Source organism: Arvicanthis niloticus, chromosome 1 (genome assembly GCF_011762505.2).
Source record: "Arvicanthis niloticus isolate mArvNil1 chromosome 1, mArvNil1.pat.X, whole genome shotgun sequence".
Taxonomy (NCBI): domain Eukaryota; kingdom Metazoa; phylum Chordata; class Mammalia; order Rodentia; family Muridae; genus Arvicanthis; species Arvicanthis niloticus.
In genome coordinates this window covers 71862713-71889104 of record NC_047658.1, presented here as the reverse complement: position 1 = coordinate 71889104, position 26392 = coordinate 71862713, and the positions used below count along the sequence as shown (strand labels likewise).

The 26392-nt window shown below is 39.6% G+C and overlaps 1 protein-coding gene across 1 annotated transcript; it reads right to left on the bottom strand.

Annotated features, from left to right (window-relative positions):
• Positions 1–709: 709 nt before the first annotated feature.
• Positions 710–24884, bottom strand: Rrm1 (ribonucleotide reductase catalytic subunit M1). The gene is made up of 19 exons (XM_034509703.2): positions 24536–24884; positions 23564–23652; positions 22527–22704; positions 21560–21660; positions 19769–19828; positions 18944–18983; positions 18061–18223; positions 14882–15023; positions 12763–12846; positions 12009–12170; positions 11649–11728; positions 10268–10469; positions 9411–9560; positions 8999–9220; positions 8005–8081; positions 5814–5949; positions 3946–4041; positions 2610–2798; positions 710–1332 (listed from the first exon to the last, which is right to left on the bottom strand). Exons 1-19 carry the CDS (start codon positions 24552–24554, stop codon positions 1144–1146), a joined length of 2379 nt encoding a protein of 792 aa, XP_034365594.1. The 5' UTR covers positions 24555–24884; the 3' UTR covers positions 710–1143.
• Between the last annotated feature and the right edge of the window lie 1508 nt (positions 24885–26392).

Here is a 26392-nt window from a genome sequence, read left to right as displayed (position 1 = left end):
AGACCAGGGAATTCCCCACTCAAACACATAAGGGCTTTATCAAAAATATGAAAAGTGAGTGTTATGGGGGTATAAAGACAGAGTACTTTTAGTACTTTTATAGAAATAAAATGGTGCTGTCAATATAGTTCCTCAAACACAGAATTATATAGTCCGGCAATTCTTGGCTGTATAGAACCACCAAACCTATTTGTACACCAATGTTCATGGCAGCCATTCTCCTCCCTATCTAAAAGGAGGAAACAATGAAACTTCATTAACGGGACAGGACGGATACAGTGTGCTGTACATATACGGAGGGACAGCGTATCACACTGTGATGCATCTAGAGATCATGCAAGCCATACAAGGACAAATGCTGCATTCTCTGTATGAGGTCCTGGAATACATATTCATAAAGGTGTAAATAGAAGTAGAGTAGAGCCTCTATTTGGAATGATGGAATGTTCTGGAAATGGCCTGAATGACAGTTTACACATCAGGATGAATGGACCAAATGCCACAGAATCAAATTATAAATGAATGAAACTGTCAATTTTATGTTAATGAGATCTCATCCTGGGGCAGGGAAGGGCATATGTTAACATTAGATAGCTATACAATCTAAATAATGTCTTTAAAGTTTTGTCTCTCTGAACTCTCAACCGAAAACATTTTTTTCTAAACTGACTTTTATATGATAATAGATGACAAATTTAGTACCACACAATCACTTAGAAACTTTTATTTCAAAATGGCCTACAGAAGTTCGTCTAGACAAAGGTCTTTGGCTGATGAGTTACTGTTTGACTTTACTTCTAGGCAATCAGTCAAAGCAAACTAAATCTCTGTCCAAACTGAGAGACAGTCAGACAGGGAAAGCTGGAGAGGTGAGACTGCCTAAGTCCCATCACTATTTCCAGGAAGGCTCTTCTGTATTCCCAAAACCTCTACTTTGATTCCTAATATCAAAGCTGGCTTTGATTTTTTGTTTTGTTAAAAACGACATTTACACTATGTAGAAACAGTACTATAAATCAAGGATTCCTTTTCTGGCAGTAATGTCCAGCAAAGCTTTCCCATAATCAAGCAAACTCACTAAGTCTATCTATGCTCAAACAGTCTGTCATGGCCGAGAGGCCACTGGTTCTTCCAGGCCTTTTCTCAGGATCCACACATCAGGCACTCCTCTCTGTTCTCCAAAGAGCACACCATGGCTGCTGTGTTCCTCTCCTTTTCTTCTTCCTCCTTCAGTGCCTTTTCCTTATCTTTCAGCTTTTCCTTGTTCAGAGTGAACTGGATTGGATTAGCGGCAGGTCTTGTCCTTAAATAATACATCCCAGTCTTTAAACCCTACAAGGGAAGTAAACATAGCTATTAGGAAGAATTCCAGACCACTGGACAGTCTTTGTTCAAAATAATTTCTATGTAATCAGTTTCAAAACTAATTTTTAAAATCTTTAAATGTATTCCTATAACCAACTTAAACTCTTTTTTTAAACTTGCAATTTTACCTCCTCTACAAAACACCCTGAAAATACTTTGATAGCTAAACCTAGGGTTTCCATCCCTCAAATAGGATTGCCTCTTTAGAATGTCAAATATTTTTGTTTCATTGTATTCACTTTTACTTGTATTACTTGCAGGTCTGTACAGAACAACATTCCTGTCTTAGTCTATAAACAGGAGATGAGACTGTTTCTGAAGAACACTATAAATACCTCACAAGGGCAATCTTCCTGTCCAGGATTCCCAGGACAGACAGACAAAAGCACGTAAGTAAGAGGGTCAATCTGTAATTTCACAGGAGGCCTCTCACACGTCAAGACATAAGAATAGAAGGGAAAACAGAATACAGCGTTTTGCAGTTGGCTATGGTGTAAGCTGGCTCATGGGCTGGGACAAAGGTGGAAGTAATGGATGTTTCTGAAGTGGACTGACAGTGTGAAGCTACTTCAGAAATGGCAATATGATGGTTTGGAACAGAGAGGTCAGTTGAAGAGGAAGAAAGACTTATGAAACAGTACAAAGGGGCAGGAAGACTGTAAGAGCCAGAGGCCCTGACATTTTGAGTGAAACAGTGTCTCTGGCTGCAAGCAAGTCATTGTTCTAGCATGGAGTTTATGAGCTCCCACCCTAGGATGGTTTCTTAAGAAGAGAAAGTCAACCTTTCAGGGGCTGGTCCCACAACCAGAAGTGTATGGACAGTAAACATTGGAGGTGGTGGATTACTTAAAAAAAAGGAGAGAGAGAGACAGAGACAGATGTGGGAGTTGAGAGTCGTTAAGGGTGATTATGATCAAAACACATTGTATGAAATTCTGAAAGAGTAAAACTATCTAAAACAAAAGCTGGATGATGGCTCAGTGGTTTAAGAACACTTCCTACCCTTCTAGAGGACCTGAATGTTCAACTCCCAGCACCCGTATCAGACAGTTTACAACTGCTAAACAGAAACAAGAAAACCCAGAGAGAAAGTCTGAGCTGGCATAAAAACTACTCATGAGTTTTAAAACTTCAAGTGAAAAAAACTTTGAGATAGCAATATATACAAGGCAGCCAGCAGAAACGATTCCATTCTGAAATATTCCGAGCTGGCAATTAAGTCCTCCTCAGCATGCTCAACCAACCTGCTTCCAACCATAGAAATGCATACTGGTGAGTTTGCCGTAGTTGGGCTCAGCAATATGGATGTTTAAAGACTGGCTTTGATCGATGAAAGCACCCCTCTCGGCTGCCATCTTAAGAACAGTCTTCTGAGAGATTTCCCACACGGTCTTATAGAGTTGCTTCAGGTCATCAGGAATTTCTGGTATGCTCTGGAAAAGGAAAACTATATGCTGTTGCTGTTGTTTTAATTCCAATTAAAGAAAGCAATATAACTAACAGACTAATTATGCTTGCAATGAGGCTGGGTTGGATCTTCCAGCAGATCTGACATGGCTATGAGTTATTATCTGAATGCTTATAGCAAGTTAGCCCAAACTGCTTACCTGTTGCTTAGAAAGTCAATAAAATCTCATCTTACCAACCAAATATAAATGTGATGCAGTGATTTAAACATCCATCTTGAACTAGCTTATGGACAAAACAGTTACTAGTCTAGACATACTTAGGAAAGGAAGGGAAAATAAGAGCTAAACTAAATGAAAGAAACACAAATAATCAGGACTTCACAGGGACCTGATCAAAGAAACTGCTGAGATAAACTCCTTTCAATTGAATAAAGCCAGGAGGCCAGACTGTACTAAGAGTCAAAATAAATCAGGTTTTCTTAGGTCTACGGCAATCTGTATTAAAATACACAATCTGACTGATGCTATACTTTCTGCCATGAGAAACTGAAATAGGGTAAGTTGCCAAGCTGGCCAGTATTTAGCCAAGGAGTTCATCTTGAGACCCAAATGCTTATGGGCCAAGAGCAGTCATTTTATTAAGTGCTACCTAACTGTAGTCTGCACTGTTGCTCTCAGTCCATGCTTTTTAACTTGAACTCCAATTTCTAGTTTTAAGAAATGTAAGAAGCCAGGTGGTGGTGGTGCACACCTTTAATCTCAGCACTTGGGAGGCAGAGGCAGGCGGATTTCTGAGTTCGAGGCCAGCCTGGTCTACAGAGTGAGTTCCAGGACAGCCAGGGCTACACAGAGAAACCCTGTCTCAAAAAAACAAAACAAAACAAAACAAAACAAAAAAAGAAGAAGAAAGAAAGAAAGAAAGAAAGAAAGAAAGAAAGAAAGAAAGAAAGAAAGAAAGAAGGAAGGAAGGAAGGAAAGAAAGAAAGGTAAGAATTCCTGACTTATTTACTTAGCAATAAATTCAACCCAAGCTTCAAGGTTTTTAAAGTTCCCAGATTGTGCAGAAAAACTGGGAACTGGTGCTGTATCGGAGAAACAATACAGACCATATAAAGATTATGCAATTCTGGCACAACAATGCAGAGAGACAATAACAGAACCACGTCTATACCTGAATGGAGCCATTGCATGCAATAATCTGATTTTTCATCTCTTCATTCCACAAGCCCCGCTCAGTAAGATCTTTCAGTAAGTGAGGATTCACAATCTGATGAAAAAGCAGAAAACATGTAGAGAAATAAAATAACATTGGCACGACCTACAAAAGGGTCCCAGGCCTAGAGCCCAAAATAAATAAGACAGATAAATAACTTATTAGCTCCCCTAATAAACCCCACTGTTTTACACAACTGAGGGGGACATTTCACCACACAAAGCTACGTCTATTATGAAGAAAAGAATGTACTGTGATAATTGTTCCATAATGTATATATACATATATGTACATGTATCTGCACCATATATATGCACCATGCATATATATATATATATATATATATCAGGTTATCTATCTTCGATTTTTGCCAATCTTTTTTTGTTTGTTTGTTTTGTTTTTCAAGACAGGGTTTCTCTGTGTAGCCCTGGCTGTCCTGGAACTCACTCTGTAGACCAGGCTGGCCTCGAACTCAGAAATCTACCTGCCTCTGCCTCCCAAGTACTGTGATTAAAGGCATGCGCCACCACTGCCCAGTGCCAATCATATTTTAATAACACTAAAAAATATTCTTAAGGATTTGATTGTATGTGTGTATATATCCAGACAAATCAAATCTCCTGAAGCTGGGATTATAGGTGGAGTCTTCCAGTGTGGGAGATGAGAACCAAACTTTGGTCTTCTGCAAGACTAGCACATGTTCTTACACTCCAAGGGTACCTGCACGTACATTCCCACTGACACACAGGTACATGCACACACGCATACTCACGCACACAATAAAATACATCTTTAGTTCAGCTATTAAAGGTTAGATGCCACCACACGACTTGAGTTTTCTCCCCGGAAATCACATGGCGGAAGGACAGAACTCCCAAGAATTGTCCTCTGTCCATGGCATGAGCATGCTGTTCCCACCCAAACAAAAAGTGTTTTAAAAAGCTAAAGGAATATGACATTTGCAAAGCAAAGAAACATAATTGTCTAAGCCAAGTAAGTTTATATAGACTGATTCTTCTTTGGTTTTCTAAAGCCACCGGCCAAACAATAAATACTTGAGTTAAATTAACTAGAAATGCAACTTCCCTAATCTCACAAAAACTTATTTCAGGACACCTTAAGTCCACAGTTTTGTTTGTTTGTTTTAATCAGTGTCTCCTGCTTCAGTTTCCCAAGTGCTGGAATTATAAATACAGACCACCATGTCTGAGTAATAATACTTCTATGAATACCTTTACTATCCCAACCGAAGCATGTGAAGTAGCAAATACGAAACATCATGCAGCAAGTGGTGAAACATACCTATAATCCAAGTATACAGAAAGCAGAGGCAGGAGGATCACTCAGTAGTCAAGTTGGAAGCCAGCCTGATCTTCATAGTAAGGCTTTTCCAAAAAACAAAAGCTGGGTGGTAGCAGCACACACATTTAGTCTCAGCACTCAGGAAGCAGAGGCAAATGGATCTCTGTAGTTCAATGCCAGCCTGGTCTACCAAGTGAGTTCCAGGACAGCCAGGGATGTTACGCAAAGAAACCCTATCTCAACTACCCTGCCCCAGTTTTAGCCACATGTTGATTCTGCCTCAGCCAGGCATGGTGAGGCACACCTGTAATCCCAGCACCTGAGAACTGGAGAAAGAATGATCTGTTTGAGGCTATCCTTAGCTACATGGTAAGCTTGAGGCCAGACAGGTCTACTTGAGACTGTTTCAAACAAACAGAATGGTTACTTTTATACTGTACGTTAGTTATTTAAGCAGATTATGAGTAGGCTTTCAATCCCAGCTTTCAGAAGAACTTCTATAAATCTGGCTATAAACTTCTCACCTGAAATTCTCCCGACAAGACTCTTCGAGTGTAGATGTTACTGGTGTAAGGCTCGATGGACTCATTATTCCCCAGAATCTGAGCCGTTGAAGCAGTGGGCATTGGGGCAATAAGCAAACTGTTTCTTATACCATACCTTTTAAAAGAGAGAGAGGAATTATTAGAGATTCATGCTAGAGCTACAGTCTGCCAAGGAGACTTGGCAGACTGGTCACTTGCTATAGAGAGACACTGGGAGTACCATTGCAGAGGCATTTAACTCACACACTGACTTCATTAAACTCCAGTAGGATACAGTCCACAGCATTGATGCCAAGGCTCCAACAGAACCAGCACAATTTTAATTCCTCGCAAGCCTTGAAGTCCCCACTGATGCCACTTAGGAGCCACACAGAGCACTCAATACACTATTTTGCCCAAGGAAACTAAACTCAGTCCTGAGCAGCTCATCTAAATCAAGGCACATTCACTCACCCCACTCATCTCCTCTGTGTTCCTCCATGACCACCAGCCCCTTTGTAAAACAATGCTGTGAATACAGTCAGGAGTAGTCATGTCTGACTGTGACTCTCCATATTCTGTGTGAAGGGCACATTACCCTCAGAGACAATCCAGACTTCACCTACTACTAATTCTTAGTTTTTAAAAAGTTAATTTTTTCACTTTTAAGTGCCAAGAGTATTTAAAGAAAAATACACTATTGAACATTCTTAGAAATCTCCACAGCTTAGCCTAAGAGCTACCAATTCCAGAGCCTGCCAGATCAGTGGGTAAAGGTATCTGTCACCAAGCCTGATAACCTGAGTTCAATATATAAAAGATATATATTGTTCAACATGGTAGGAAAGAATCAACTCCTTCAACCTGGCCTCTGACCTCCACAGGTGCACCACTATACAAACATACATACACACAATAAATAAATATTAAAAATTTAAAAATGTATAGAGACCAATACCATAGCACATTTCTGAGCAGGTGGGCAATGAATACAAATGTCAACACAAATATTGTTCATTAAATGTTTCCAGTGACTACCACATACTTTGATTGTATTGCTTGCATTAGTTAAGTTCCTCTAACATAGACAGCCTATCTTTCCTACATTCTACACTTACAGACCCCTATGATGCACAGCATTGAGCCTCAGGTCCTGAGCAGGTTTGAACAACCAGGTTCAAAGCCTCAGTCACCTTCTAGATCTAAGATATCAGTTATCTCACGTCTTCCCCATCTGTAAATCCCAACCATATTTATAAATAGGAAAACACTTTCAAGTCATACTTGCCCAATCCCAATTATGGAATCATCTGTAATTGCTAAAACATTAAGAAAATGTACCTGTACTAAAAGATCTCTTAAACCAAAACACCAAAAAGTCTCAGAATATGCCCCATTCAATCACATTTACATGACAAAACTGTATGTATATGTACGTGTATGCATATATGTATATGGAAGAGGTCTAGAAAAACATCATCAACAAGGCTTATCTCTGGAAAAACAAATTAAGTCTCTGATTGTTTTGTGAAGCAAGCATTTGGCAGAAATATAAAGCACAAATTTTTATTTTCTATTTTATTTCTGTATTTAGGTCAGCCAGAGCTGTATAGTAAGACACTATTTAACACACACACACACACACACACACACACACACACACACACACACACACACACACTTAAAGCAATGAATAAAAGAAATAAAAAAATAAAAACTTTTTAAAAAAAGAAGCCCCTATTTGGGCTAAGTAGTGATGGTACATGCCATCCCATCACTTGGGAGGCAGAAGCAGGAGGATCTCTGAGTTTGAGGCCAGCCTGATCTACATAATGAAGACAGCCAGAGCTACATAGTAAGACACTACCAAAAAAAAAAAAACAAAAAAAAAAAAAAAAAAAACCCCAAAACAAAACAAAATAAAAAATTGACTAGCATGGGTACTCATCTCCTCAAATAACATCAACGCATACTGAAATGCCTACTGTGTGTTGAAAGGCTTTCACTATGCCAAACAACTTTCATGTTACTATTTTCTTATACTTTCCAAAGCCATTTCTGTGATAGGTCATTTTAGCCCCATTTCAGAAGACAATTTCAAGTTTCAGAAGTTACACTAGCATTTCCAACTCCCAAAGAGCCAGAAGACCCCAGACTCCTGACTTCCATGATACTATTCATCACAACTTACTTTGCAATCTTCTCCTTGAGAAGCTTCCAGTCCCACAGGTCTGTAGGAATAACATTCCACATATCATACTGAAGAATCTAAGAAATAAATATTCCACATTTATAATGTTACTCTGGGGCAATTTAAAACAATGACCAAAAAATGTTTTTAAAATAACTGTCATATCCTCACATTCCAGCAACTGTATCTTGTCGTCAAAACATTAAGGAATACCAGCTCCAGACACAGTTCCATTAAGCATATTGTTCAGAAGCAGCCTAGGACCTCCTCTCAACCACATTCCTGCAGATCTACACACTAGGAAATCTTAACACTCATGCAAAGTTTTAAGAGATGCATCCCTGATCTTTGCTTCTTTGATCTGTTTATTTGGCTGAGAATACCAAATTCCAAATAATCATATATTAGATTTTCTATTTATCAGAATAAACTTCAAAACTAAATCTTTATAAAGAAGAAACAAGGGCTGGAGAGATGCCTCAGTGGTTAAGAGCACTGACTGTTCTTCCAGAGGACCTGAGTTCAATTCCCAGCAACCACATGGCAGCTAACAACCATCTGCAATGAGATCCAATGTCCTCTTCTGGTGTGTCTGAAGACAGTGTACTCACATATATAAAATAAATAATCTTAAAAAAAAAAAAAAAAAATGGAAGAAACAATGGAAGTCAATTCTAAGAGGGCTCCCCAACTCTAGTCCCTGGTGTCACAAACCATGAATAATCTATCTCTTCTACTAGTCTACTAGTATGAACAGGTTTTGGGAATGTCATAAATCTCAGAGTCTCTTGCAGAACAGTGACTGCTGGATTTAGGGTGCACTTGAATAAATCTAGGCCTTAATAACCCAAACAATCCCATCGCAAGGTCATTAACTACATATGTAAAGACCCGTTCATAACCCAATACACCCTCCCAGGTTCCAGGGAGGAGGGCCGTTATTCAGCCCATTACTGGTACTCACAGGCAAAAGAAAATTTCAACATATACTTACACCTTTGCTGACTGGAGATCCCTCATACGTTTCGTAAGGACCATACTCCTTGGCTAGTTCACAGCTGGCTTCCAGGGCTCCATAGTAAATGGTTTCAAAGATTTGCTTGTTTAATAACTGGGCTTCTGGGCTCTCAAAGGGATACCTCATCAGGATGAAAGCATCTGCTAGACCTTGCACTCCAATACCAATGGGTCGATGGCGTTTATTTGATAAGTGTGCCTTTGTGCCAAAAGATTTAGGAAAAAAAGAAAAGAAAACATCGCTGAACTCACAAGGCCACATTCTACACTAACACACAACCTCTTCATTTCCCTCTCTCACAGTGCTCTGAGGACACCCTCCAGCCCGAGACAAATGTCCTCCATCTCAGATTCCATAATGACCAGTAAGCAGAGAAACCTATCCATACCTCTGGAATCGGGTAGTAGTTTATATCAATTATTTTATTCAGATTTCGGACAATGACTTTAGTGACTTCTGCCAGTTTCTGAAAGTCATACGTATGTTCTGGTGTGACATACATATTCAGAGCCAGAGAAGCCAAGTTACAAACTGCAACCTGCAATACAAAGAAAGGTGTCAGAATCACATACTTCTGATTTCTTCTTCCTGTATCAGTGAGATCATTAGAGCCTTTGGAATTATCAGATGTGAAAACTTACAACCACCCCTGACACAAGTGCTGAGGACCAAACTCAAGGCTCTTATTAGTCTTTACTGGGAAACCTCTTTACAACTAAGCTAAATCCCCGACCCCTAAAGTCTGCGTTTCCCATCACTCATCAGTACGTTTCTACCGCACCCCACTGACTCTGCTTCTCCACTCTTAGTCACATGAGCTGCACCATTCAGAATACTGAAACAGGTTTCATGTTTTGTTTTTTTGTTTTGTTTTGTTTTGTTTTCCTCAAGACAGGGTTTCTCTGCAGCCCTGGCTGTCGTGGAACTCATTTTAAAACCCAGGCTGGCCTCAAACTCAGAGATCTGCCAGCCTCTGCTCTGGGATTAGAGGCGTGTGCCACCGCCACCCAGCTCTTAACTGTACTCCCTGGTGCAGTAATCCATTCTCCACCCTCCCAGGTGGAGAAATTACTATTTTTAAAATGCAGCTTAGTTAACATAACTCTGCCACATAATTTTTTTTTTCAGTGCTGGGAAACAAAATTTCCTTCACCCACTTCAAGAAACCACTGGGATCAGTGAGGGAGTCACAAGCAGTAACCACCTCTACAGTCCCTCAGTGTGCTATGCAGTTCCTCCACCTACCTCATCTTTACTGGTGTACTCCACTATTTCTGTACACAGGTTGCTGCATTTGATGGTTCCCAGGTTCTGCTGGTTGCTCTTCCGGTTACAGGAGTCTTTGTAGAGCATGTATGGGGTGCCCGTCTCTGTCTGAGACTCGATGATGGCATACCAGAGCTGCTGAGCTTTCACGACTTTTCGGACACGACCCTGCTTCTCATAACTGAAAGACAAAGCTAGTATTATTTCAATATTCATACCCTAGGACTACATTAAAATATAAAACTATGCAAATTCTCAAAGCTTTACTAGTGGGAAAAAATGACATTCATTTTTTTAAAAAGGTTGGTTCTATTTACTTGTGTGTCTGTGTAAGTCTATGTGCATGAGTGTTATGACTGAGTTTTTCACAATAAAAAGGAACAAAAACCATCATTAAGATTGGCAGCTGCTTACAGAGCCTCTGCCATGCAGCCTGTCCCTACACCTCTGCTTTTCCTTCTGTTTTCTGGGCTTTCTTTCTCTGAAGTCAAGTCCCCTCCTACATGCAGTCACGTACTGAACGTCACTGCTAAAGCTGCCCACTTTCTCAGATCCTAACCTAAAAGGGCATGCCTTCTCTCTTCCTCTTTTACACCCCCGTCCCTGCAGTTGATAATATTTATAGCTTGCCTGCCCTCTTGTTTTTCTCAAACTCTAGTGAAACCATCCTTAAGCTAAAAAAAAAAAAAAAAAAAAAAAAAAAGGCAAAACAAAATTTAGTACTGTGCTAATTTTAACTTGTGTGGCCTAGTTACTTGTGATTTATGTTACCAAAAGTACTATACTGGGGCCAGGGAGATGCCTCAGTAAGTAAGGATACTTGCTGCCACACTTGATAACCCGAGCTTGACCCCTGGGACCCATACATTGGAACCAAAGAACCAACTCCTCCAAGTTGTCCCCTGACCTCCACATATGTACTGTGGCACACTCGTGCCCCAGACCCAAAATAATTAAATAAATGTAATTTTTAAAATAACAATAAAAAAGTAATATATTATAAAATAATTCAGCTAGTCTTTATCTCAGTTTTTATAAGAATCAGTTAAAAAATGCAAAGCACCTAAATTTTAAGAAGATAAATACTAATTTTGGTAAAAAAAAAAAAAATCAAGAAACATCTAACAAAAATCAAACTAATTACACTCTCTTCTAGTTACTTTTGAAGATTTCTAGAAATGAGCTAACAATTAAATATTTTTCTGTTTTCCCAATAGTAGGGATCAAACTCGATGCCTAGCAACATTGCAAGCAAGCTTTCTCAAGGGCCCTGTCCTTAGCCTGCACACTTCTGGTATTTGGATGCCGAGTGAGAGAAGTGTGGGCTGTGGTCCTTAGGACACTAGCAGTTTTCTCCTACCTCTCATATAACTTCTCGAACTCCTCTCCCCAGACCTCGTCCAGACCAGGACACTCATTGGGACACATCAGTGACCAGTCCTGCAAAGGAGGAGTGCCAGCATAAGAGACGTAACACAGCAGCCACAGCCCTTCCCACACACTGCAACAAGGGGCTGCCACGGAAATCTGCTGTCCAAGTCGGAGTGTGTGTGTGTGGGGGGGGGGGGTGTCAAAAACTGTAGTTCTGCCTGCTTGCATGATCTTTTAAACGCAGGTCAGGTGCCATCGACTCTCGAGAACACTTGCTGTCTGTAGCATCACACAGGTGAACGACTGAAGAACAAAGCTTGTAAGAACCAGCTTCGAGGAGCCCTCTCACCTGGTTAGTCTCCACTCGCTTCATGAAGAGATCTGGGATCCAGAGTGCGAAGAAGAGATCCCGTGCTCGCTGTTCTTCCTTGCCGGTGTTCTTCTTCAGGTCGAGGAACTCAAAGATGTCTAAGTGCCAAGGCTCCAGGTAAATAGCAAATGCCCCTGGGCGCTAAAGGTAAGTAAGTCAGCATTCTTATCCAAATCAAACTAAAACAAAAAAGCTTCATTCTTTGCAAAGCACTTTTATAATGTCTCCTTTCATCTTTACTATGATCAGTGAATTAAGCGAAATAAGTAAAAGTATCAAAAAGTAAACTATTAATATTTTTCGTAAATTTTAAGAGTAGAACAGAAATGACAAAGAGAAAACTTGGGGGCTGGAGAGATGGCTCAGCAGTTAAGACCACTTGCTGGTTACAGTTCAGCTCCTAACACTCACATTCACAACTGCCCATAAATCCACTGCCAGATCTGGCATCCTATTCTGGCCTCCAGAACTCTAGAACTTAGGTCCTAGTTAAGTTACCAGCACCAACAGTGGGTATCTCACAACCACATATAACTCCAGCTCCAGAGGCCTTTTTCTGGTCTCCAGGACCAACCACAAGCACATGCTCACACACACAGATCATACATACTAATCATATTAATAAGAACAAAATAAATCTTTAAAAACAAAGTAAAACAATATACAACTGAACCAAGTTTTATAGCTAAAGACTTAATTCTGATTTCCAGCCCTTGTCAGTAACAAAGTGTACCTTGTTTCCACCTTGATCCACATAACGAGCTGTGTTGTTATATACTCTCAGCATTGGCACAAGGCCATTAGAATTGCCATTAGTCTGAAAGAAAGGACAAAAATAAAGGCACCTGAATAAGACACATGGCTCAGGCAAGGAAAAAAACAGAACAGCCCCAAAGTAAAAACTGTTCCTGATCTTCTGTTCAAAACAGTGACAGTCATCCTGAGCATCCATCTATGAAGTTCAACCTGCTTGGCATCCCCACCTCAGCAATGAAAACACAATACCCAACATAAGAAACAACAAAATAGCATTATATAAGTTATATGCTTAGCTACTTTACAACAACAATACCTTATGAGATATAATACATCAAAAAAAAAAAAAACCTAAAAACCTAAAAACCAAAAAAAAAAAAAAAAAAAAACCCCACCCAAAACCAAGGTAGCTAAATTTGAGCTCTGCAATCTAATGGCCATTATTAGATTAAAGATATACTTTGGGAGCCAGGCATGGTGACATATATCTTTAATCCGGAGGCAGAAGCAGAGGCAGGCTGATCTCTGAGAGTTCCAGGACACCTGGTCTACAGAGTGAGTTCCAGAACAGCCAGGGCTACACAGAAAAATCTTGTCTCAAAAAAAATCAAAGAAAGATATACTTTGGGTACCATAAAAGAAAACAAAAACACACTACGATAGCACCTCTCCCCCTAAAGAATGCAAGGCAACATAATAAAAATGATGTTATGCTGTCGGCATACCAAGATAACAAAATGGAGACTCAGCAATAAATGGATCATAGAATGAGGCTAAGCAAACAGTGCTATGGCTGGAAAATACCTTTCAAATTCTTTAAAGAATCTTTCTAACCCCCAAGGTAAATCTGTGAAAGAGTCTGAAAAGATAAGTGATAAAAAAGATAAAAGAAAAGATAACTCTACAAGTTCAGATGATAGATAGATAGATAGAAAGAAAGAAAGAAAGAAAGAAAGAAAGAAAGAAAGAAAGAAAGATAGATAGATAGATAGATAGATAGATAGATAGATAGATAGATAGGCAGGCAGGCAGGCAGGCAGAGAGAGAGACAGAGAGAAAGAGAGACAGAGAGAAGAGAGAAAGAGGCAGGCAGAAAAAGAGACTGAGAGAAAGACAGACATGAGGTAGGTAGATCCTGAGTTCAAGGCCAGCTTCATCTACAGAGTGAGTTCCAGGACAACCAGGGCTACACAGAGAAACCCTGTCTCGAAAAACATAAACAAACAAAACAGACAGATATACATACACAAAATATTACAGACATTACAAACAAAAAAGACACATTACACTCCTACACACCCCAATACATCACAGGACAATTTCCTTGGGAATCTGACTCCATAGGGTTTACTATTTTTGCACAGTGCACACAAAAATACTGATATAACTCCCTCTAGGACACGCTGCCAGGAAGTAAAAGATACAGTATGCAAATCCAAGCCTTGCACAAACCATCACCTTGCTTTCCAATGTCTAGAGCTTGAAACCCAGCTCTACCACACAGGAAGTGACTGATCCAGAATGAAACTTAACTTGGAAGCTTCACTTTCTTTATGTGAAGAATGAAAATCCCGGTGCCTCGGTTATTGTAAGGAACAAAGTTGCATGCATGCATCTGGATTGACGGCTATCGCCTAGGCTATAGTAAGTAAAGTGAGTAATTCCTGTAAAATATATAACAAACTTGGCATATCGTGAGCAATCAATAAATGACAGCTGGCTGGGCATGGTGGTAACATGCCTTTAATCCCAGCACTTGGGAGACAGAGGCAGGCAGATCCCCCTGAATTCCAGTCCAAGCCTGGTCTACAAAATGAGGCCCTGTCTCAAAAACAACAACAAAAATATGGCTATTATTATTGCTTTAAAAAAATCATAATTCTAAAATCTGAGCTAAAAAATATTGCAGAGATCATCTCACACAGGCTAACCCTCCAATACAACAGAGGAAGCAAGAAGCAAAATGCCTCCCGCCCTCTCATCCCAACAGGTGATATTAACAGAAGCCCAAGCCTCCCAAGCACTAACGTCACAACAGTGTGCCCTCTGGATCACACATACGAGTGGCATCAAAAGTCTTACAATTTAACACTTACCCCAGCAATGTAGCTACCAGTGGCCCGAATACAACTCACAGCAACACCAATTCCCCCAGCAGACTTAGAAATCAAGGCACACTGCTTCAGAGTGTCATAAATTCCTTCAATGCTGTCATCTTTCATACTCAGAAGGAAACAGCTACAATGAGGAAAGAGGACAACAAAAGCAAGGAAGTCAGTGAGTGACAGCGATTAGATTACCTAGACAGTTAAATCAGGCAACCAGAGATCCAGTCTGCAAAGTTCCTAAGTGTTTGTAGAAGACTCGAAAACACCTTTCACTGAATATAAAACATCAATACATTATTTTAAATTAAATTAATTGCTAACTACCTTAGACATTAAACCCAGAAGGAAGTCTTATAGGTAAGCCTAAAATATCAGCCTGGTTTTTACCAGACTACTTGGATTCATTTTCCAAACAAATTCTTAAATATACATCAGACTTTTCCAATTGTTAGTAAACCACCAAGAAAAAGGAAATTCCTTGGTTGTTTGTTTATTTAGTTTGGGTTTTTTGTTTTTTTTTTTTGAAACAAGGTCTCTCTACATTTCACTGTCCTGAAACTCACTACGTACCAGGCTGGTCTCAAACTCAGAGATCCCATCTGCCTCCAGAAGGCTGGGATTAAAATCAGGAATTAACAAGCCTAGCCTTAAAAAAAAATGAAGGTTTAAAAAAAAAATACCATATGGTCAGCCAATTCTTTGACATGTACATTAAAAATATAGTTCCCTTGGTCTTTTTTTTGTTGTTGTTGCTGTTTCTTTATTTGTTTGGGTTTGAAGGGTACTGGGTTTCAAGACAGGGTTTCTCTGTGTAGACCAGGCTGGCCTCGAACACAGAGATCCCCCTACCTCTGCCTTCCAGTGCTGGGACTAAGGGCTTGTGCCACATAGCCCAACCTGCAGTCTTTCTTAAAAAGATGTCCCATCTACTTGAACTTTGGATCTATCTCTTCATGCTCACAATTCACTAACATTAGTCTACCAGGGTCTCTTTGTCATCTTGAATTAAATTATATTTGAGTGTTAAATCAATCAAATAGATTCTGTTCACTGACTTCCTATAAAATACTCAGGTATTAAGAAAGATTATATACATTTATCTATATAACACCTACCTCAACAAATAAGATGCCACAAAGAGCCTAGCTGTTAATTCCTGTAATTAGTTATCCTTCTGTATAGTTATCCTTCTGAAGCCTGTCTTTAACTAAAATATTATAGCAATCCATCCCTATTAATATATGTAGTCTTAACTAATTTTCATGATTGTAAAGCATTCCACTGCATAATTATCCCATGTCAGTGTGCTTGTTAATGGTTGAATTATTTTCAACTTATTTGTTTTTCTAAAAACCATCTAAAATTCTTCCTTCCCTCTATTTGTTTATTTGGGTATCAATATATATATATCCCTCAAGCTGGCATTGAATTCTCCATCCTTCTACCTCAGCACTATCATTTACGTTTTCAAGATTCTTGAACAGGTGGGTCCTAGGAATCAAACCCAAGGCCCCACCCATGCCAGCAAGCTCTCTACCACTAAGCTACAGGCCCAACTCTTGATGTTTGGAGACAGGGTCTTCCTATACAGCTCGGGCTGGCTGTCAATCTGCTACAGAGAGCAGACTGGTCCCAAAAATGGGAATTCTTCTATCTTTATCCCCTGAGATCACAAGCATATCCATCATGTCTGGCTCTGAACAGTAGAAAATTAAAATTTCTAAATGCTACAGTACAGAAACACATTAATTTATTTATACTAAACTCATATCCAAGTATTTTGCCAAAATCTCCTTAATTGTAATTTGTCCATAGATACTTCTGAATTCTTTATGTAAAAATCCTATCTGTAATCTTTATTCTTCCATTTTTCAATCACTTCAATTTCTTCTTACCTCACAATACCTCCTCAGACCTCCACTACCACACTAAAAGCAGTAACAGATCTAACAGTTTGGGGGTTTTGTTGTTTTAGATTTATTTTATGTTATGTGTATGAGTGTTTTGCTTGTATGAATATGACATGTACCACATGCATGCCTGGTCAGAAGAAGACATCAATCCCTTGGAACTGAGTTATGGATGGTTTGTGAGGCATATGGGTGCTGGAGACTGAAAACAGGTTCTCTACCAGAACCACAAATGCTCTTAACCTGAGTCATCTCTTTAAGCCCAGACCTAAGTTGTTACTGGTTATCTTTTATCAAATTAAGGAGGTTATTTTATACACCAATTTTGCTAATGAATTTCATTATAAAACAGCAATAAGTTATATAAATGTTAATACAATGAGATATGTATATAGACACTGGCATACCCTTGACTTCCTGGGACCCAGACTGTAATCCCTTTCACAGCTAAGGGGTAATCCTGTCATTCTGCCCATTAACTCAGAAACCAACCTGAATGCAGATTCAGAACATCACAGATTCTATCAGTTTAAATCCCATGTATCTTAGGAATCTGCCTCTCTACTTTCACCTTCATAACCCTTTCATGATTCTTAAAATAAATGACTGCGGGCATCTTGTAACTAGCTCTAGGTACTTACTAATCACTTCACGGTGCTGAGAAGTCTCGGCCCAAAGGACTTGTGTATGCTAAGCATATCATCTATCTCTGAGCTATAGCCTTCTTTTTTTTTTTTTTTTAAAACAACTTTCTTGGAATATAAATGACATACAATTCCCTATCAAAAACATTCTATTCAACAGCATCTAAAATATTCAGCTATACAAACAGCACCACAATCAATTGTATAAAGTTCTCATTTAACTGTATTTGCCCTCTTCCAACTTGTTTACCATAGCAATCAGAGATTGTTACAAAATGCAGGCAGTAACTGACGTTTTTTGTTTGTTTTTAATGTGATAAACCACCTGTTTTTTTTTTTTTCTTATTTCCCTAGTCAAACCTTTTATTAAAGCAGCTTTAGGGGCTTAAGTACATTAGCTAGTCTTCTAGAAGACCCGGGTTCAATTCCTAGCACCCACATGGTTAGCTCAAAACTAACACCAGTTCCAGAGATCTGACACCCTTTTCTGATCATGGACAACAGGCACACATATGGTGCATATACATTCACGCAGACAAAACACTGATACACATAAATAATTTTCTAAAAAAGAAAGCAACAGCTACAAAAAGCAACTACAGATGATGCGTGCCTAGACAGCTGTGGGCGGTTGGTCCCGGCATTGAAGAGAGTAGGCGAGGCATGAGTAAACCACTTCTCAGAAAGGAGGTTGTAGGTTTCAATTGCAGCATCAATATCTTCTTTGTGAATCCCCACGGATACCCTCATCAACATATGCTGTGGTCTTTCAGCCACTAAAAACAAAGTAGGAATTTTCAGATAATAGGACATGTCAGAATAATTAGTCTGAAACACATCTGAACCAAAAAATTAACAGCGAAAGAAACTTTTAAAAACTTTACAAGCAAGCAAAACAATTATTTCAACTGTAATTTAGAGACATTAGTGCTTCTTACCATGTGATAACGCCCAGAACCAAGCTAAACAAATTTCTATTCTTTACAATTAAACAACAAAAGGTTATTTGGAAGGCTGCAAAATGGCTCAGTAGGCACAAGCACTTGTTGCTAAGGCTAACAACCTGAGTTCAACCCCTGGCCTCCAATTTCCACATGTACATTATGGCTCAGTATCCCTCCCTCCCCATACCCATGCATACAAATAAATAAATGTAACAAAGCTTTGTAATGTGTATGGGTGTTTTGCTTACATATGGATGTCTACGTCTATGTACCATGTGCATGTCTTGTGCCCACAGACAGAAGAAGAGGGCATTGGATCCCCTAAACTGCTGTTAAACAACAGTTATGAGGTACCACATGGATGCTGAGAATCGAACCTGGGTCCTCTATAAGAGCAGCCAGGTTCTTAACCACTTGGCCATCTCTCCAGTCCCAAATGCAATAAATGTTTCAAAATGTTATTCAGAGTCTAAATAGAAATGTTAAGGCTAATAGTGCAAAGCTCTACATTTAAAATAATGAATAAAAACAACATACAGTTCCATATCTTACCTTTTCCATTGATTTTCAACAAATATGACCGTTCCAGTGTCTAGAGGAATAAAGCAGCCAAAGAATTCTCAAGTTTTTAAATACACAGTAAGGTGATCTGTTGAAATCTCTCAATCTTATCATTTTAAATGAAAAGAATAACATTTACCATTTCTATCTCTGGTCTAGGTCATTACCATGAAGCTGTTCTACTTTGGCAGAGATTACATGCCAATTCTGGAAAAGGCCCACTTGCTTGCAACAGTGTACAGCGCTATAGGCTGTGATACACAGCGGCAGCAGCAGCAATATGTCCTAACATCTCCGAGTGCTTGTGAGAGACTAGAAACTAACCCAAGAGACATAATTAATCTCCAGAAGAGTATGTCTAATATTATCCCCATCCTGAGACTAAAACTGATTACATAGCTTACGAATAAGAAATGGGAGAGCCAGACACAGTTGGTCTTGTATAAACATCCCTGTCCTTAGTCACTGCGTTATGTAAGCAACACAACATATTTAGACAAACACTTCGCAGAGTAGAGAATCAATGATGGAGAAAACAGTAGAATGTGGAGTGATTGTGACACATTACCCATGTAATTTTAAAATAATCCAGATGGAATATTTAGAAAGTTCAAAAGCTATTAGTGTTAAGTTAATTTTGCTTATTTTAAAGTATCACCACTATCATAAGCCTACCATAACCCACCCTACCATAAGCAGGTGCATTCAAACTAAATCATCAACATAAACAAAATACTATAACTCCTGATGAAAAAGATATCCCCACATATATGAAACCCATTATTTATTTATTTATTTATTTATTTATTTATTTACCTTAAAGCCAAAGTAGTTATAAGAGAAATCTCGGTCATAGATAATGGCAGAATTCAGGCGCTGAAGGGAATTAAAAAGAATCCATAATTAAATCTATAATTAAAATAAGGCTTACTTTCACAACTCCTAATGTTTTTAGCTGACTCCAGAACTAAAACTAATATAGGATACCAAATATGCTTTCATACTGGTTAATATTAAAATATTGGTATAACATGCTAATTTATCATATGTATGTAGTTATTTATTTTTGAGACAGAAACTTGCTATGTATCCCTGAGTAGCCTGGACTCAGGAGACTGGAAGACTGGTCTTGAACTTGCACGGACAGTCCTGACTAACTCTGCTTCCTGACTGTTAGGATCATAAGCATGTACCAACATTTTCAGCTGCAACTTTTTAACAATGAGCCTAGTTTAAACCAAACAAAATAATATTAAAGCAAACAGACAGTAGCTTATAGGCTTTGGAAATTCATGGTCCTTTATCAGAGCTAAAATGAATTACTATTGTGGCAGTAAAATATTATAGAATTGGTCATTATTAAAGAGCTTTGGTAAGTTATAAAAACCATTTAGAAGAAAACAAAAGTAATTAGGTATGATCATATCGATGATACTATTATCTGAAACCTTTGGTCTTACTGTCAAACTCTGAAGGGCATTTTTGTAATCAAAACCAGGTATGGGCTGAGGATGAGCAAAGAACTGAAGTACTAGACTATAAATATTTGCTTATTTTCCAATATTTATTTTTAGGTTCAGATTTTGCTACTGTTACCTGTCTTTTAACATGTCTTTTTTACATTTTTAACATGTCTTCAAGACTATGACCAGGACCAAATATGGCGCTCACACCTGCAATCTCCGCACTCACAAGGCAGAAGCACAGAGGACTGCCACAAGTCCCAGGTCCACCAGGACTAAAAATTTAGATCTTGTGAAGAGGGCTGGTGGGATGGTTCAGTGGTTAAGAGCACAGCTGTTCTTTCAAAGGACCAGGGTTCAATTCCCTGCATCCACATGGTAGCTCAGATCCATGCATAACTTTAATAGTCCCAGGGAATCTGAATTCAGTACCCTCTTCTGGCCTATGTGGGCACCAACCACACACATGGTGCATATAAACATATGCAAACAAAAAACATCCATACACATAAAAATAAAATCTTAAAAAAAAAAAAAAAAAACCTTAAAGAAAAAAAGGAGTGGAAAGAAACATTCTATTACAAATAACATACAATGGTTGTTTTCTTTTAAGTTTCCTTAAGAGCTGACACATATTTAGAGAGTTAGACAACCAATTTATCTATTATAGAATGTTAAAATGAGTTTCAACTAAAAACCATACATATCTGTCACACAAGGATAATGAGGTAAATTTGTAAAGGCTGATATTCATGAGTTATAGTTCTAAGTGAAAGCAGCAACAGTATGCCCAATATACTACACACAGACACACACACATACACACTACTAAAAAAAACCCAGGATCTAGAGCAGGAAGACTGGTTTTTATCTTTGCCTTCTGTACTGTTTAAATGTTCTTAAATGCATTTTGTTGTTGTCGTTGTTGTTTTCATAGCAGGGTTTCTCTGTGCCCTGACTGTCCTGGAACTTACTCTATAAAACAGGCTGGCCTGGAACACATAGAGATCCACCTGCCTCTGCCTCCTGAGTACTGGAATCAAAAGGCATTCACCACCACTGCCCAGCCTTAAATGCATTATTTGAAAAGAAAAAAAAAAAAAAGAATTATAATTTTCCACCAGAAAGAAACTGTTGTACATACATCCTTATTGGCCATAACAATGTCGAGCGTTGAACTGGCCACCATGGGAGAATGTTTGCCGTTGTGTGGGTTTATGTAGTTGTAGAGGTCTTCCATCACATCTGGGGAAAGATAAGATAAAAACAAGTAAAGTCAAAACCACTTAATGGCTGTTTTAAAATAATGGCTCAATCCTTGTTTAGTGCCAACCCACTTCAGTACCTAGCAGAGAAAACACTCAACAGAGCTCTGTTGAGTAACAATAGAAGAATAATACATTACATATAAAGAAAATATTCTTTCAAAGAAAATGAATGTTAGGCCTTATAGCTTATCAGCAATTCTCAAGTGACTCTGATACACAGCTAAAAAGGGAAAAGGGGAAATGCAGAAATTAGTCTCTTCTCACCACTTAGTTTTCTGTCTGTCTGTCTGTCTTTTTTTTTTTTTAATTCTTTCAAAACAGAAACTTAGGTCAGCAAAATGGCTGCCAAACCAGATGACTTGCGATAGTTCTATCCCAGGGACCACCTTCCACAAGTTGTCCTTTGACCTTCACACACACTGTGGTTCACATTTGTCCACACACATACAAACACACAAAACAAAAACACATACTTTAAAATTAATATAAAAGTTTAAAAAGAATAGAAACTCCAAAGACAGTATGATGACCTATGCCGGCAATCCTAGAACTTAGTCAACAGAATCAAGAGTTCAAGGCCAGCTTTGGATACAAACTGAGTCTGCAGCCAAGCCCAGGTTACATGAGACTGTGTCTCAACACAATATAAGCACGCATGCACACATGCTCTTTCACATGGCAGGTCAGCTATGTGGAGAAACAGAAAGTTCTAGCTCCCATGCTGTCCCTAAATTGTATACTATTTTTTAAAATAAGATGTAATCTTTGAAATTTACATAATTGTTATTCCTATAACTTTATGACACTATTAAATTCTTTCTAATGTTTTTACTCCAGACATACCACTGAACACTTTCTTTGTTTCTTTGTGCAAGTTAGAGACAGCAATTCTTGCTGCCAGGATGGCATAGTCAGGGTGCTTTGTAGTCAAGGTTGCAGCTGTCTCAGCAGCCAGGGTGTCCAGTTCCACAGTGGTGACCCCACTATACAGGCCTTGAATTACTTTCATGGTGATCTGAGCCTACAAAAATAAAACATAGTTATTTAAGCTTTCCCAAGAAACAACAGACTCCTTAGAAGCATAGTTAAGACAAGCAAAGTTATAAAATAATATAATCTCATCTAAAATACATTAGCCCAAGGGTTAGTGTCACTTTTTTTTTTTTTTCCCGAGACAGGGTTTCTCTGTGTAGCCCTGGCTGTCCTGGAACTCACTCTGTAGACCAGGCTGGCCTCGAACTCAGAAATCTGCCTGCCTCTGCCTCCCAAGTGCTCTGAGGAGATATCTGTAGGCAGTTAATGGTTACAGGAGTCTTATTCCTCAGTGACCCAATCACTGGTAAGGTGCCCTTACTCAATCAAGTAAATTAACTCCAGACCAGTGCGCATACAACAGCTCTAAGTGAATGAAATGGGACAGATGGGGACACAGACACACACTCACATACAAACACAAAGCACTAGGAGACTTAGGGAGAAGAGGGCTATAGGTAGGAGATAAGAGGCCACTGAAGAAAATATAACAAAAGTACATTTTATATACCTATGTATAAAATTGCTAGAAAATCTTAAAAGTTAAATGAATAAGATACACAACACTCTTAATTCCAGATGATGGTATATAGAACTAATTTCTATATCATGTGGCTAAATAACAATAAATCAGATGCCTGGACAGTAGTCACACCAATTGTCCCCTCTTTGTTCACATTCTGAGTTCTCCAAAAAGTGAGAACTTGAAGGACAGATCAAAATTATGAAAAGTCTCAGGCAATAAATTCACATTTAACCCTGAAGTATAGTTAAGTGAAGGGCTAGAGATAGGAGACATAAAATCACATGAAGCAAAGAACCCCATATTATATACTGTATTTACTTACAGGATCAACAAAGTCCATATTGAGTCCATAACAGAGTTTCTGGATTCGTGATGTAATTTTGTCAAACATAACTCGCTCTTGGCGGCCATCTAAAGAATCAAATAAGTTAGCATTAGCAGTTATTAAGATGGCAATACCAAAGAATCAGGTGTCTTCGGCTTTTAAAACTTTCCAAAATGAAATGCTTATTAAGAGACTGTCTTTGGGGTCTGCAGAGACTGCTCAGTGGTTAATCTTGTCTATTTGGATTAAAAGTCTTTGTCTACTGGATTAAAAGCCACCTATGGTAGAGGAGGCAGACCTCTTGATTTTGAGGCCAGCCTGATCTACGCAGAGTAAGTTCCAGACCAGTCAGAGAAACCCTGTCCCAAGAAGCAAACAACCAAAAGACCCCTCCCAAAAAATGCAGAGGCAGGAGAGATACCACACTCCCACTCAGAGAAGTCCAGAAAAATGACAGGTGCTGAAATAAAATGAAGTGTCCACAGTCTTTTCCCTCCTTATTTCCTCCTATGCCAGATCACCGACTCTGTGATTTTTGTTTGTTTGTTGTTTTGTTTAAGAAATGAAGAAAGACACAGGGTTATTATGGGCTATGGGTTTCGATTCTAACCTCACCAACTACTAGCCGGGGTGGGATGGGGGTGTAGGGGTGCTTTTTCTGTCTTTGCAACCTCTTTTGTAAATGGAACCAAAAGCAGCTATCTTCCTCTGAGGGTGGCGGCAAGGAGTAACAGTGCTCAGAAACAATCTCAGACAGGGTAGGAGTAAGTCTGGAAGGGAGCACGAAGGTCAAGAGGATGGAGACAGACTGAGCAGACACAGGCCCAGCTGACAAACAGGGCGGGAAGCCACGGCGGGAAGGGCGGGAAGCGGTGAGGCGCCGCGGGTCCGGCGGGCCGGCTACAGTAACCGCTGGGCACTCGGCAGATGGGGTCCCCTCTCCCCTCCTCATCCCCAGGGACACCTCACCTCGCTTGATCACATGCATCGCCGCTAGAAGCTGAAGTGCTGAGGGGTTCGAGACCAGTTAGCGGCTCCGAGACGAAGATGGGACAGAGACGACTGTCAAATGTGAAGGGCTGGACTCCTAGGGGCTGCTCGGACCGAGGGACTGAAGCTGCACGACAGACCCGCACTTTCCTCGCCAGAAGAGACGAACCAAATTACGAACTCCTTCCCGCTCCCGCCACCCGTGACGTACAGAGCAACGCGACGGAATTAGAATGACGTTCTTGACGTTTCAACGCCCGGAGTTGAATGGGCGGAAACTGAGCAGTAGAAAATTCAGCCTGGCCGTCCCTTGGCCGCCATTTTGAGTGTGGGCAAAGCCCAGAAGACTGTGCTTCTCTCCACCACATTGGATGAAAGCGGACCTGGCGGGAACCGAGTTCTCCTGCCGCCATATTGGGTGTGGGCAAAGCAAATCTCCCACGAGTATTTTTTATTTCATAACAAAAAAGTAACCATCCAAACATCCAGAACACCTTTTTTCTCTCTCTCCCCACCTCCCTCCCCTTTCCTCCCCCTCCATCCCCCCTCCCGCCCTCCCTCCCTCCCTCTCCCTCTCCCCCTCCCCTCCCCCTCCCTCTCTCTTTGTGCTATTTTACATTATGGAAATCCCAAGATTTTCTTCTGATTTGCACTAAAGCCTACAACCCGCAATAGGACTCCCGTGTCTCTTAGGTCTACACTCCTGAATTAAAGAGTGGGGCTAGACCAAAGGTATTTGGATTTTAGCCTTACAGAAACGGGGGTACTGTGAAACCCTTACGGAGGTCCATCCACTCGCTTGTACAATTTTGTGGATGGTGGTAAAGATAGATCAGCAATAAGGTGGTTGTCGCCTTGAGGTGGCATAGCATTGGTAACCAAACACATAAATAAGCAAAAACAGCCAGACATTATTCAAAGACCAAGACACCTGCGAATACTCAGTCCTAAGGGACATCTTCATCAAATTCCTCCCCTAATGACTCAGGGGGACCCACAGAAGAGGAGGAAGAAAGAGTATAAGAGCCTAGGAGGATGGAGGATACCAAAGAATCAAGTTCCTCTAAGCTCATATAAACTCAGAAGACTGAGGCAGCATGCCCAGGGCCTGCCTGGCTTCCAGCTTAGTGTTTTTATGGGATTCCTGAGTGTGCGAACAAGTGGATCTCTGACTCTTGTTCCTTCTCTTGGGCTCTTTCCTTCTGTTGGTTTTGTTCAATACTGATACACGAGCTAGTTTTCTTTCATTGTATTTTATTATTATCCCTTAGAAGCCTGTTTCTTTTCTAACAAGAGACAAAAAGTGACAGGAACCAGATGGGAAGGAACTGGAAAGAGAGATGGGAAAAATATAATCAGGATATGTTATGTGAGGGGGGAAAAATCCATTTTCAATAAAAGGCGGGGGGAGGCTAGGTGAAAATAAAAGAAAGAATAGTGAAAGTCCTATTTTAAACCTATTCAAGATGAATATAAAAACTAATTTGGGTCATACAAACTAATCTTCATAAAATAATGTATGTGGCATTCTTTCGCTAAAACCTTTCATTTGTTCCTTGCACTCTCCAGAATCGGTCCATTTCCACCCACAACTGACACATCACAGAAAATCCTACATGAAGCCAGAGGATCAGGGTTATCCAGGGGAAAAAAATATGATATGGGTACACGATTGTTACTCAGATGTTAGGGGGAAAATATATTATTTGCTAGAAAATGGAACTGGAGGTCATCATAATAAGCCAAGCTCATAAGAGACAAATACTGCATTTTTTTTCTAACGTGGAACAACCCAGACCTAAAAAATAAAAACAAACAAAAAAACCCCAAACTTGG